We start from the raw sequence: 15,000 nt of genomic DNA on the forward strand, positions 1-15,000 counted from the left end.
AACAGGTACAGATGCACCCAAGTTGTTTTCTTCATACTGTCTTGAAGATGTGTCTGAGCAAAAACTAGAATGTCTGCTATAAAATGAAGGATCAACTGCAACTTCTTTTGGACTAGCACTGGCGCTTAACTCTTCAGAGCATATTTGATCTGCAGTCTGATGGCAGTAACTATAGTCTGGGGATAACTGATCACAAATTGATTTTTTGGCAATTGCATTTTTGAGATGCTGCATCAGTTTCTGGTACTTTTCAACCTGAAACTTTAACTCATTTATCCATTCCTTTAGCTGGGCAGGGTCATTTGGAAGATCTGAATCGTCGAACGCTTCTATAGTCTTCAAACTGATCTTAGAAGAAACCAAACTATGTGAGCTTGGATAAGAAGTAGTAGAATCAATGTCTATATTTTCCATGGATAAAAAGCGTGGGCCAGATTTCTTTAAAGAAGCCAAGATGTTTGAATCACTTACATGATGCTGCAGAACTGGACTGCCATTATCTAGAAACAGAGGATAAAATATTCACATTAAAAATCACAGATACAGTGAAGAATCAATCTTCCAAATTCTGAAGGGTTGACATGAATTGTTGAAACTAATTCTTAAAAGATTCTAACATTTCTAAATCACCTGCATGATGCTAAGGCACAGGAATGTCACATAAAAAAACTATCATTCCAAGAATCTCTTGGCATACATAGTTAGGGAAAAAAGCTGATGACTCTTCAATCTGCCTCAAGTCCCAGTATTATCAAGTTCTTTCTTTCTTGGCACAACTTGTTCTTTGGAAATGTTTGCTACAACTTTTGAAACTCAAGGTCATAACACTGTTCATAGGTTCATAGGTTCATACTAGGCTATCTGCCCGAGGGCATTTTCAAGCCTAGCCCATTGTTTAGTGGCTTACGCCACCCCTTTAGTATGGGGAACTATACCCATTATTTTGCTGTGCCTCTGTCGAGCAGTGACACTGAGGTAATCCCTGGGGTATATCTGCGATCTCCCATCCATTTGTCAAGATTTCTCTTGAACAAGGCCAGCGAGGTGCTCTGCCTCACATGTACCGGGATTTTGTTCCACAGCATAGGGAGTCTTTGGGTGATGAATCTATCCCTCCAGCACGTCCTATTAATAGCCGTGTCGAGGTTTAAGTCTCCCGCCCTTGTGGCTCTGATGGATCTAGATTTTTTGAGGTGAAGCATATTCATCAAATCTGGGTTGGACATGGCCTTGTATGTTAGGCAAAGGTCACCTCTGAGCAAGCGGTGGCGACTGAATAGAGCTGGAGTTCTTTCAGTCGGGCAGCATAGGACAGATTTTGAGACCCTTTATCCTTTTGGTGAGGAACTTTTGTGGCCTCTCCAGCTGCTGCAAGTGTCGGGTCAGATACATTCCGAATGGGGCATTGTACTCAATCATTGGTCTGATGAGTGATGAGTAAAGGGAGACTATGACCTCCCTTGATCTAGATGAGAATCCCTTCATGATAAGGTGGGCAATGTAGAAGGTCTTCCTAACTACTTTAGCTACATGGGTGTCGAATGACAGACTACTATCAACCTGGGTCCCCAGGTCCCTGATAACTTCTTCTGTGCTCAGTGGGTTGCCACCTATTTGGTAGCTAGGGGTAACCTTGTTTTTCCCGAAGGGTATGACTATGCATTTTTTGGCATTTAACTTTAGGACGTGGCTCTGGCACCAGTTATCCGTTTCTGTGAGACCCTTCTGAAGGATATCTGTGTCAGATGTGTTTTCTACTATGGCCCAGTTTGCAGTCATCTGCAAACTTTGTCAGCCATAACCCTCCTGTGTTTGCTTGTACTTGGAAAAGTAGATGCCAAACAAGAGTGGGCCCAGGACTGAGCCCTGTGGGACACCACTTGTGACAGGCTTTGAGTCTGACAAGGCGCCAGCAACTCTGACCCTGTGGGTTCTGTCACTCAGCCAGTTTGCAACCCATCTTGTGATGTATGGGTTAACATTTAAGCTGTTGAGTTTTCAATGATACCGAGTGGGGTATTGTATGAAGGCCTTAGCCAGATCGAGGTAGGCTGTATGGACTGCCTTTCCCTCATCAATGGCTTTGGTGACAGTTTCGAAAAAGTCAACCAAGTTTAAAAGGCATGATCTGCCTTTGACAAAGCCAAACTGGGTTGGATTCAAAGTCTGCAAATTCCCTATGTCTTTATTTATGAGGTCCATTATGATCCTCTCCATGGCTTTGCAGATAAGGCTTGTCAAGCTAATGGGCCGGTAATTTCCAGGGTCGGTGGAGGCACCGCCTTTGTGAAGTGGGACCACAGTTGCAGTGCGCCACTCCTGGAGTGCGTATCCAGAGGTAAGACTTTGATTAAACAGCTGTCCTAGCTGTGGGTTTAATTCCTCATTGAGTTCGTGGAGCACACAGCCGGGGAACACCATCAGGTCCCATGGATGCTGTGTTTTTTGCTTTGGAGAGAGCAGTTCTCACTTGGGTACTGGAGATGTTTTGGGGGGCTGCAATAGTTTGGTATAGATATCTCTCCTTTTGGGGGGGAGGGGGGGGAGAACTTTGCACTGAACCTGTCAGCCAGTATGTTGGGAATGTCTGTAGGATCAGTAATCTTCACATCATTTTGAAGTAGTTCTGAGCATATCTGGGAGTTTCCTCCCAGGTTTCTAACATAGCTAAAGAAGGCCTTATGATTGTCTTTTGAGTCTTTAGCTATTTTTCTCTCGAAATTTGCTTTGGATGATTTTGAGAGCTCTTAGTTTTTTACTTATAGTGATCAAGGGTGTCTTACCTTTTAAGGATTTTGCTCTATCTTGTAGTAGCTTCCTCTTTTTGTTGTAGAGTTTGTTTATGGCTGGGGTCCACCAGACTGGACACTTGCCTTTGGTACAAAGAGTCTTTGTTTTGCTTGGGATTGCCTTATCCATGCAGTCCTGCAGGTGCTGGTAGAAGGCATTTGTAAGCGATTCAGCGGTTTGAGTACTGTTTTCCGCCGGCTCGGGGGCCTTAAAGGAGACCACACTAGTCTTTAGAAGTGTGAAGTCGGCTTTTGAGAAGTTCTTTACTGTGGTCTTTTTTATTTCAGGTGGGGGTGGGATGAGGACCTCCAGCGAGATTAGTTTGTGATCTGATCTCACCAGTGAGGGGTATACTTCCGGTGTTGAACATTGTGCTCCCATGTTCGTGATGATGAGATCAAGTATGTTATCTCCTCTTGTGGGGATGATGACTAGTTGTTCCATGGCATTTGAGTTTATGAATTCCAGGAACTTTTGGGCTAGGGTGTTTGGGCTTGAGTAGTGTTCCCAGTCTATATTAGGGTAATTGAAGTCACCTAGTATGATGGTGTTTGGTGATACATTTATCCCCTCTAGTGTTTTCAGGAAGGCCATGTGAGGTTCCTGAGTTTGTGAGGGTGGCCTGTAACATGCTACAATTTGCAGAGCAGTCTTGCCTATGGTTAATTGCACCTGGATGGTCTCCGATGCATCGTGCGTTGCCACCAGTCTTGAGGTGTGGGTGTCCTTGATGAATATGGATACCCCCCCCTCCTTTCTTGGTATTGTCCGGATTTTGGGGCGAACGCATGATATGAGGTAAAACCTGATAGCGCTGGGGTGCTCTCAGGAGCCTTGAACCAGGTTTCTGTCACAGCACAGACATCGATGTTCTCCATACTGAGAAGGGCCTCGAGTGCGTGCATTTTGAGATTTAGACTTCTGGCATTGAGCAGCATTACCCTTAGTTTTTTCCTTTTTGTGTTCTAGGGTGGTAGGTTTAGAATTTGAGCCTTGCCTAAAAAAGGCACTATGGGGGTGGCAAGAGCCTTTGCCAATATCCGGAATCCCAGGGGTGACAGGTGCAAGCCGTCCCTTGCGAAGCAGCGTGGCTTGTCCAGCATGTCATCCCAGGCAGACAGACACTGGATCCCCTTTGAATGACACCAGTGTTTAAGCCAATTGTTAAAGCTGATCATCTTATCTCTGTATTGTGGCATCATTCTTGGTGAAGGTAGGATACTGCTCAAGGTCAGGGTCATACCTGCCTGGGCTACATAATCAGAGAGCTCCTCAATGTCTCTTTTCATGTAGTCCAAGGAGGTACGTCTCAGGTCGTTTACACCAGCGTGGACAATGACTGAGTCATATTTGTACCTGCTGTTGAGAGACCTGAGTGCTTGCGTTATTGTGGCGGATTCTAGCGCCCGACAGGCAGCTTACTGTGACCTTCTCCTTACTCAGTCTGGTGAGCGGGACGTCAGTGTGTCTGACTATGGAGTCACCAATGACTAGTGTGTCTGGCATTGTGTTTGACCTTAAGGGCTGTGACTGTTTGACACTCTGACTGTGAGGTCTATGTGTTGCAGGTGTTGTGTTCTGAGGTGGTGGTTGTTTGGGTGTCTGCTTTGGTGGCCTCTGCTGTTTTGGTAGATTTTTGATCAGAGCCTCCGAGTATGTCTTTGTGTGTTTATGTGTATGATTTGAGGTTGTAATGGTACTATGTGAGACTGGGTCTATAGTGTGTGTGGTAACCTTCGCCTCCTGACTGGTCTTGCCAGTCCTATGTTGAGAGCATTTTGAGACCTGTTTGATCAGCATTTAATCCCTCCAATTGTCTAGTTAATATTCGTGCCCATCTCACAAAAGATAAGATCAAGGAGTGCACAGAGAAGCCAAAACAAGACAAAGCCAGTAGTACAGACAACATTATTGCGGGTGAACTTAAGTTTACACAGTCACTACAAGCCCTCTTCTGAACTATGCCATTTAGATATAACTACAGTTACAAATCAAACTTCATGAAAATGCAGGAGTGCATTACTCGTGTCTGAAAAAGGAAAACAAGATATGAAATGCCTAATAAATTATACACCATTAAGTTGGGTGTGTGAGCAAGGTAATGGAAAATCAAGTACTGAAGTCATGAAAATCATCTACAGATACTGGGTGACAAAGTAGTAGCAACATGCGCATTAAAGTAACCACAACTTTAACATTACTAATGGGTTTCTGAAACAATATATCAAATGACATGGTTGTACTGATTCAAACATTCAAGCTATTTCTTAATAAATCGCTATCATGGGCAAGGGTAAATCATACGGTGGTGATGGCCAAACATGCAAAAAAAAAGAATGGCCAAAAGGTTATTAGCATGCCTCTGGGAATAGCTCAAAAAGTTGTTCAGAATACAAATAAAAAGGTGTATGAAGTATTCAAACACACATTTATTATGTGAGGTATCTCTCAAGGGTCTTGGAACCCTGGGAATTAATTATTTACACTAGTGACTTTGCAGCTCTGGATGAATTCTGCAAGAGTAAATATGCCGATATAGGAATTCTAACTACTTATTGGGCAGATACAAAATATTTCAATATGTTTCAGACAGAATCTAGTTATAGGCAATTAACAATAAATCAATCTTTTCAAATCCACAATAATACTGGCCCACTCTGGCTCAAAGGAAATTGGTAATATTCTAGCTGGCATGTTAACTTGTAAATTTTTATCTATCCACAGTGGATAAAGTAACGAAAACCATCATCAACAGATGAATAAGGCAAGCTGACGTGATTGATTCATATCCCAACTCTGAAACACATTTCGACTAACATATCAGGCAGAGAAGTACCCTTGCCACCTTATAGTAAACTTAGGTAACAGGGTAAGCAGCCTCAAATTCTTTCATGGGTTATCTTGTATTGCACTCTGTGTGGCTGGAGGAACTTCTGAACACAGGATATTGGTTAGACTTGCAATTGTCTGCACACTGACTGCCTAGTACTTACCTATGAACTTGATAATAAATGTAACTTTCACAATGACATAAGCCAACCCTGACAAATACTGCAGAATCAATTAGCCACTGCTGAAATGGGGGTCAGGCACCATCTCTTCCAATTTGTTAGCCTTCCTAGTAGCATGTTTACTAACCTCTTGTGTGATGTTAATCACATCCTCTGGGGAAAAAAATTAAAACAGGAAGCACTGTCAGATTATACATACTGTATGTATCAATGTCTGATGGTTTGGGTGTATCAATAACTCCTTAAGCAGAGTCAAAAGTTCTGCATGCTAAGCAGAGTGAAGGGTTTCTCCCTAGTCATCTTCCTATGAGGGAGAACCAATGTTCTCTCAGTCAAGAAGATGTTACTTACAAACACCTTCAGCTTCTCTCCCACTTGTTTTGGACCATCACTGAAAATGGGATTAAGGAGAATGGAGGGAAAGGGTACAGAAATGGATCTCCCCAAATGAAAAGGAGTCCAGTGCGCATGCTGCTATGTGTGGTGTCTCTCAAGGTTTTTGGAATTTCTCCACCTACCTGTAGCTCAAAGAAGCAAAACAGATGGAACTCTGGTACAAGCCCATTTGAGGACCAGTTGTAGAGATACACCCCTTTTCCAGCATCCATTCATAACAATTTGATTCTCTCTGCTGAAGAGGTATTCTCCTACAATTTAACTTTAGCGAGTGAAATAGCAGGAGACACAAATGGTGTCAGTAAAAGGAGTCTGGATGCTTCCTTTTGTGCTTTGAGAAGAATTTTTGGAAGAAGAGGCATAAGAGGAAAAGCATACAGAAACATCCTAGTCTGCTGAAAGGAAAAGTCAAATGTCCTCTGGCTGTGGGGCAAGGGTCTCTGGTGCAGAACTGGGGATCTCATGGTTGGTTAGTGATGCAAAGAGGTCTATTGAGGGGTACCCCACTGAAGTGTGATCATTTGGAAAACCTTTCTGTTCAATGTCCATTTGTGGGGTTCTCCATGGAGCAGCTTAGGGAAGTCTGCTAGCAAACTGCCCTGAACACAGATATATATGGATGAGAATTATGTCCACTTGGGTTGCCAAGTTGTTCCATGCCTCCTGTGCTAACTAGCATAGTTGGTAGAAACTGGTGACCAACTGTTTATGTACCACATAACAGTGGTGTTGTCTGCGTACACTAGCAGTGGCCTGAGTTTCCAAAGGTGGTCGAAAATCTGAGAAGCATGCAGAAGAGCTCTCATTTCCTTCAGACTGACATCTTTCTTCAGGAACTGAGGTTGCCATTTCTCCTACACTCAGTGTGATCCTGTCCAAGCGCCCATGTCTTATCCGAGGCATCTGTGTAAACCTGTTGAAGAGAAGGAGGTGGTGTGAATGGCAGTCCTAGGTTGAATATGACCTGTCCCTTCCACCAAAGCAGCTTCTTTTTGAGTCAAGGAAGGAGGAGGATCAGGGTATCCAAGGGGAATAAGTGATGGAACCGCACATATTTCAAGTACCATTGGATTTTTCTAGTGAAGTCTGGCAAGGGAGAGCATGGGGATGGTGGCTGCCATGAATCCCAAAGTCCTTAGCATCTCCCTTGCCGAGCAATGGGTTGCAAAGGAGAGATTTTTGGACCACAAAAAAAATCAGAGACTCTGAACTTTTTCTGGGGGAGGAAGGCATACTTTTTCCTTGCGTCTAGTGTGCAGCTCAGGAAAACTAGATCCTGTATAGGGATGGGTCTACGTTAAATGTTCAAACATCCAAAATATCGAACATTACATGGTCTAGACCAAATGTTCAAAATTTGGATGTTCGAACATCAAATTAAAGAAAACTAAAAAAGGAAAAAAAAACACTAATAGCGTAGGCAGGGGGGCAAGCCCCCTTGCACCCCCATTTATGTATACCAACTCAGAGACCGCACTTCAGTGCAGAAAAAGGAAATTCTCCCCAACTGCACCGTACGGCACCGTTGAAAGTCCATCTTTGAACACTTAAAATTTCGAATGTTTGGTCTCGACCATGTAACGCTCAAAATTTTGAGCAGTCGAAGATTTGTCATGGACCCATAGGGACCGTGCAGAATTTTTTTGTAGTTTATAGTGAAAGCCAGACTTGTCAGAAGTTGGAGAGTTAAGTGTAGGTACTGAAAATCAATTTCTGGAGAGAGAGAGCCTGGATCAGTAGGTTGTCTAGGTAGGGGAAAATTTGGATTCCCTGAGTGCAACAGAATGCTACTATTGGAGTGAGACACTTTGTGAACTTTGAACACTCTTGGTTTTACAGAAAGGCCAAAAGGCAGAGCAGTGAATTGAAAATGTGAGGATCTAGAGGAAAACCCGAGGAATCTCCTGCAAGGAGGATGAATGGGTATGTGTAAAAAAGCTTGGTGGAGGATGAAAGGCACAACAGTGTGAAGACAGCATTTTGAAAGAAGGTACCTTCAAGTGTTTAGGAGAGAGAGGTCTAGAATGGGTCTCCACTGCCCTTCTTTCCTTAGGACTAGAAAAATTCTGGAGTAAAATCGTTTTCCCATTAAGTCGTTTCGGACGTGATCAATTGTGCCCTGATTCATGGGGACTAGAAGAGATATTTGGTTTTGAGGAGGTTGTGACATGCCTTTCCGAGGGGCAATACTTTCCCAAGACGTGGCATAACCATCCTTGATGATGGAGAGGACCAACTTGTCTGTGATAATAGCTTTCCACCTAGCCAGGAAAAGTGCCAAGTCTTTGGAAATGAGGAGTAATAGGGCAGAGGATGGGGTGCTGCAGAGCAAGTCACAGATTTCTGCTTCCAAATGGTTGCCTCCCTGCTGGAGGTTCCTTAAAGGTTTTTTCAAAGTACTTTTCCTAGTGTTTGCTTCTGAGCTGTCCTGGGATACCTTCTAATGAAGGAAGTAGGTTTAGATGGGTAGTTTCTATGGTATCTAGGAACTAAGGAGAGTAAAATCTACCTGCAGAATTTCATGGTCTTACTTTGGCCTTGGGCAGTTATGAACAGTCTCACAGCCTGAAGACCAAACGGTAAGTCTATGCCCAAGGGAAAGTCTTAAATTTCTGATTTGAAATCCTCAGGGATAGGCTGACTGTGAAGCCATGCGTATCTGTCAACACCAGATCCAGTGGCAGCTGCCCTAGAAGCAGCAGCCACTTCATTGTAACTGCACTTAATGCTGTGTCTGGCTATTTGAGTGGCCTGGGATAGTAAGCTCTGCATTTGATGCTTAGACTCTGCTGTTTGTCTTCGACTCTAGTAGTCAATTGCCCTAAAAGCAAAGGTAGCAGAAATGTAAATTTTCTCCATCTGTTCAAAGCCCTTGTCCATAGGTAGGACATCAGCACTGGGCAGAAGCTTAGAGGCCTTTTCTGGAGAGAGAGAGAGACTGCACAGGGATCTGCCACTGGACACGTACAAATATTTTAGGTCATTAAGCACCTTGTAAAACTGTTTTTGTCTTTTAGGACCTTGTGGTTGGGAATCAGGTACAGAAGAGGTGGACTGAAAGGTATCCTGGAAAGCCTCAGGGACAGGAGAGGTTGTAATACCTCTTCTGAACATCAGAGATCTGCATGAATTGTCATTCAAAGTGTTTCATCCTGCTTTGTATAGTCTCCCTAAAGGGAGCTTCCACAATATGGGAATCCAGTGAGAGGGAGTCCTCTTTATCAGAACAGATTTGAACTGGAGAATGCAGCTGAGAGGAATAGTTCAGAGAGTGGTCAGAGTCACAGTCCTGTTCTTCAAAAGAGGAGGAAACTAGAGTAGATTCTGAGGAAAGGCTTGTTACGTTTACCAAAAGGAGGGAGGTTTCAAAGACATAATAGCTTTGAACAACCTCTGCGAGAAGTCTATCCACTTTTCCTCCCTAGAAGTTGAGGGGAAGGCCATATGCACTGTCATCTGCTTTTTATTTGTCGGGGTGATGTTGACGGAGAGGCCATATGCATTGTCATCTGCTTTTTATTTGTAGGGGTGATACCCACCTGGAGGAGAGAGCTGTTCGGAACCCTGTCTGACTTTTACTAAGACCCTGGGAGCTCCTCTCTAACTAAAATCTGTGAGACACTGTGGAGTCTCTCGGAAATTATGAGACATAGTTCAGTAATCTGGAAGACTTCAGGAGTCATACTGGCCTCAGACATGGTATTGGGTACCGGGGAACTGACAGGCAAACTGATTCATCATGGGATCTGGAACCTCAGACTGTATGAAGTTGGGACATTTGCCTCGACAAAAGCGCTTGCAATAAATTAGTCTTTGTGAAGATTAAAGCAGCTAACTTGCTTTTTTGTTGTTTAATTAGTAAAGTGCACAGTTTGTAGTTGTTTGTAATGGCAAGCGAGGCTGAAAGTACTTCACAATCTTTATTTTCTCAACATGATACTACTTCAATCAATGGTACCTCTGAAGCCCATGCCGTGGTGAATCTTACTATTTTAGTACAGCAACTGCTTAACCGAGTGGATGTACTACATAAGAACATTGAGGAAAGGAATTATGGAAGATTCCAAACTTCCTCTAGGACATCTGAAAATCTGGGAGCAAGCGACAAGGTTTAACATATGCAAATGTTTCTAGTGGCTCTTTGAATCTTGGGCCGAGACGTTCTTCACCTGGAAATAGTACACAAATTGCTATGGAGTCAAGTATGGTACCTTCTAATGGGGCTAATGTGCACAATGGCCTGACTCCTAGTTTAAATGAACAATGGCCTAATAATGCTCCTAACACAGTGCCTACTATGGGGGAATATTTAAAAACGACCTTATTTTTTACGATTACAAGTTCTAATGGTAATGCTAGCAGCTCTACGGAGTTGCCTATATTAACTCAACTTACAGAATTTGACACTAAATTGTTCAGGTGTCGGAAATTGCAACTGGAAGTATCATACTTCCGTGAATGTATCACCAAGCATATTGTCCCTAAAGGGTTGCGCCAATGGCATTATCCAGTTGGCCTTATAAATAAATCTCCTGCTCACTGTGACTTGATTCAGCTTTTTGATCACCATGGATTTGAGTTTTTAGAGCTGTTAATTAAACAATATACAGTTCAAATTGATGGACTAAAAACCAAACTCGAATTTTTAGGGTATATTACTACTAACCCAGAGTTTGTACCCTACAAATATGACTATGCTCGTATTTATACTAGCATTAATTCTAGTATAAATAAAGCAATAGAGATAAAAAAGAAGAAAATTTTCTGTGACATCAATGAATATTCCAAAGGAATAGCTTACCCCCCTCCCTCGATGCGAATAAACCAATCAGTAGTTTGACAGAGGGGGAACGACAACACACATTGGACAATGGAGCTAATGGGGAGGAGCTTGAAGTGACACAAGGTGATTTAAACGACCAACCACAAAACAACTTTGCGCCGAAGCGAAAGAATAGGAGATGACAACCAGCAACGAGCAAGTATGCAAGGTAATGACCAAGGGAATGATGGTAACAACAGAAATAATCAGGATTTTCGGGGACGACAGCAGAACCAACAAAGCCAGTGGAGGAGCAACAACAGGAACCGGGGAATGCAACGGAGACACCAGAATTATCGCAAAAGATGACAAGGGAAGAACAAAGTTGGAAGATACATGTGAGTTCTTTGCAAGATTTTAAAATATTTAATTACACTGTTCTGGACATTGATGTAAATATGGTGGATACTTTTGCTAAGTGGCTTACCTTTGTCCCTGACAGAAAAGCTGATCTTGCAAAGACTATTGTTGACCTTAAACTGCTTGTAAGGAAATTGAATCCAACAGCTTTGATGGGGCCCAATTCTTCACTGAATAGTAGTTTTAGGATTTCAAGCTTATTTAACCCACCCCTCCACAAGTCTCTTGCTTTCTTTGAATGTGTTTGACAGCAAAAATAGTATATCATTGTATAAACATAAAACAAAGAAATTTTACACAAGAAGAACTTGATTTTTTGCAGTTGTTAAGATTGTGTCACATTAGGGCTATGAAACCGGACAAGGGAGGAGGGTTGGTGTTTATGAATCAAGATATGTATATTAATAAAATGCTTGAACATTTAAGAAGTGAAACTTATGAACATATCAGCTTAAATGAACTTAATGGGGCATATAAACAAATTCATAATGTTTTAAACGGTCTGTTTTTGGAAGCAAGTATTACTTTTGACATCCTAAAATATTTTAATATGCCAGCACCAGTTATACCAACTCTATTTGGGTCTCCTAAGATACATAAAAATTTAAATGATCCACCTCTCAGGCCCATAGTAGATGGGAGGGGGGGTCGATTACATACGCATGTGCAAAATTCATAGACAACAAATTGAAGCCCTATCTAAGAACTGAAACACAAATTTGTTCCGATTCATGGGGATTTTTAGAAGGCATTAATAATTTAGAATATAATAATGAGTTTCCCTTCTTAACTGTGGATATAAAGGACCTCTATACCGTAATTCCACAAATGCTTGGAATGCAATGGGTTAGGGAGTTCCTACATTTAAAAGGAGCTGGAAATTTGGACATCTAGAACTAGTGTTATCAAATAATTTCATGTACTTTAATGGAAACCTTTATTTGCAGAAAACAGGGGTGGCCATGGGCTTACCCTGTGGCGGCAGTTTTGCCAATTGCGTAATGGCATTTTAGGAAAGGCATTTAACTTTTTAATAATAACATCTACACGGATAATGTAGCATGGTACACAAGGTACCAAGACAACATGTTTTTTGTGTGGAAGGGCCAAACAAGCATGGTAGATGAATTTATTACAATATTAACTGAGTTTACCAACTTATTAGAATTCACATACCAGGTGGAAATGGATTCTATCAGTTTTTTAGACATTCGGATAACTAAGGATAAAAGTAATAATAGGTATAGAACAACCTTTATAGAAAGCCCACCTATTCAAATGCCTTTCTGCACTTTACAAGCTGTCACCCATATTTTCAAAAGATAGCTGTTGTAACAGGCCAAATAGTAAGGGCAGCCAGAATGGTTTCTGCAGATAGTGATTACATATTGGAATGTGCAAATCTGAAAGACATGTTTCTTAAAAAGGGGTACCCAGAACCTTTCCTTACACATATTATAGATGAAGTTAACTTTAAAAGAACTTCCGGCCATTTTAGACCCATAGTACAGAATGGCTACCAAGGTAACTATAGGGGTGATGATATACAAAATCTTGTTGAAACAGAACACATGGGTACTCAACCAAGAACAGTTAGCAATGTAATAGCTAGTCTATTGATTACATATTCCCTAGACGTTAGTTACATTAAGGACATCATACTGAAGAAATGGACTATAATCCTGGAAGATAACAGGATTAATAAAGTGTTGGAGTCACAACCACATTTCACATATAGAAGAGGCCCAAATTTGAAAAGCCTTTTAGAAAGACAGAGCCATGAGCATACATTTAGAAATGGTATGGGTAAATGTGGACACTGTCAGCAGTGCAAGTACATAAAATTAGGAAAGCCGTATACCATTAGAGATAGACAATATGTAATAAAAAGAAAGTATACTTGTGATTCCCAGGAAGTAGTATATGTGGCATTATGTGAATTTTGCCCATCATTTTATATAGACAAAACAGAAAGAAAGCTGAAGCAAAGAATTTATGAGCACCAATATAATATTTAAAAGGGAATTCTGACAAACGCCCTGTCTAAGCACATAGCCGAGAATCCAACACATAAGTTTGCCTTTAAGGTAATTCAGAAAGTTGAACCTAATCTAAGAGGGAGACCATGGGAATTAAGATTAGAGGAATGTGAACTTATGTGGCAAATTCGGACATCAGCACATACACCCCCTGGGCTGAATTAATATGCTTCTATAAAATGTATATTGCAGTTAAAAGCACTTTCTAGATAAAATGTTAACTTAAGGAATATGTTTTTAATCTAATACTTTCGCTATTAAGTTTATTAGATTAGTATAGGTTATATTTATACACAAATTGATGTTTATTGTATCTAACTTACATTTTTTTAGATATTTAATTATTTATGCAAGTCAAGGATTTATATGGTATTTGTATAATGAAAGATAGTTAGGGTCCTTTAGAGGTGACTATCATTTTGTCTGATTTTTCTGAATTTTCGATATTTAGATTGAATATAAATACAAACAAAAAGTTTGTGTAATAGTAAGTATTTTATGATTTTATAATATTTATTAGGGGTTTTTAATAACATGTAAAAACAAGTTTTTTATACTGTTGCCATAGCTTCTAAGGCATTGCAATAAATTGTAAGTCAGGAAGCAAGGGCACTTTAAATATGAAGTAGTTTTAACTAATGATTCAATCAAGGATTAAACTGTTTAACTGTTTAATTATGTTGAATGTGAGTATAAAATGGAGGTTTTTATGGCTGTTGAGTTGTCTGATGAAGTTGGGGCATTTGCCTCGACGAAAGCGCTTACAATAAATTGGTCTTTGTGAAGTTTAAAGCAGCTAAGTCGCTTTTCTGTTGTTTTTTCTTTTTTTTTTTTTTTTTACCTCAAACGGTATGTCAGAGTCAAACAATGGAATGTGGATCCATTCGAGGCTTCAAGCTTTTTTTTTCAGTGGCAGAGGTATGTCCGAGGATGTGAGATCAGCCATCTTGGAGAAGGACAAATGTTTAAGATGCTGGAACTCTAAGAAGGTGCTGAGAGTGGAAACCCTTGACCCAAGAGTTTTTGGAATGACAGATTGAGCAAGATTTGTGCCTAGGCAAAAAAGACTCTAGTTATGCAAGGCCTTGTTTGGAATCTGCCTACCACACTCTCCCTTACCCTTCCATGCTGACATCCAACAACTTTCAACAAGATAGCATAAGTAAAAAGGAAGGTTCCCCAGTGTGGCACTTATCTGGAAAAATTATTGAAGCAAGGGTACCAAGGACCAAATGGTGATCAGTCCAACAGATACACAACCTACATTCAGGCTGGAGGCAAGACAGTCTGAAGATTCATGCGCATACGTCCATCTATATACCCCAATGCATGTAAGCTGAGGTCATAAAGCTTTAGTTCCCCACTTGGATAAGAATATTGCAACAATGATTTCTGTCAGGACATTAAGTAGTGCTCCACCCCTCCCCCTTTATTCTGTTAGGGACATTTCTTCACAGAATTTCTTTCTTCCTGTACAGGACATCAGTGATGGCCATCTGAATACCTGAAGACACAGACGTCTGGTAAGATAAAGCCTCCAGCCTTTTATTATTCCAACAGTTGTGGAGAGCTACCTCCTTTC

The 15,000-nt window shown here is 41.2% G+C and overlaps 1 protein-coding gene across 5 annotated transcripts in view; it reads right to left on the bottom strand.

Moving 5' to 3' along the window:
- The window catches only part of LOC122791042 (myomegalin-like), a 3,200,315-nt gene that overhangs the window by 770,332 nt on the left and 2,414,983 nt on the right, over window positions 1-15,000 (bottom strand). For all 5 annotated transcript variants that reach the window (XM_044058817.1, XM_044058818.1, XM_044058820.1 and 2 more), the window contains one exon: window positions 1-500. This exon is cut by the window's left edge and continues 494 nt beyond it. In XM_044058817.1, coding sequence (XP_043914752.1) covers window positions 1-500 — 500 coding nt within the window. The remainder of the gene's footprint in view (window positions 501-15,000) is intronic.

Source organism: Protopterus annectens, chromosome 16.part0, assembly GCF_019279795.1.
Source record: "Protopterus annectens isolate FY-2018-M chromosome 16.part0, PAN1.0, whole genome shotgun sequence".
NCBI classification, from domain to species: Eukaryota; Metazoa; Chordata; order Ceratodontiformes; family Protopteridae; genus Protopterus; species Protopterus annectens.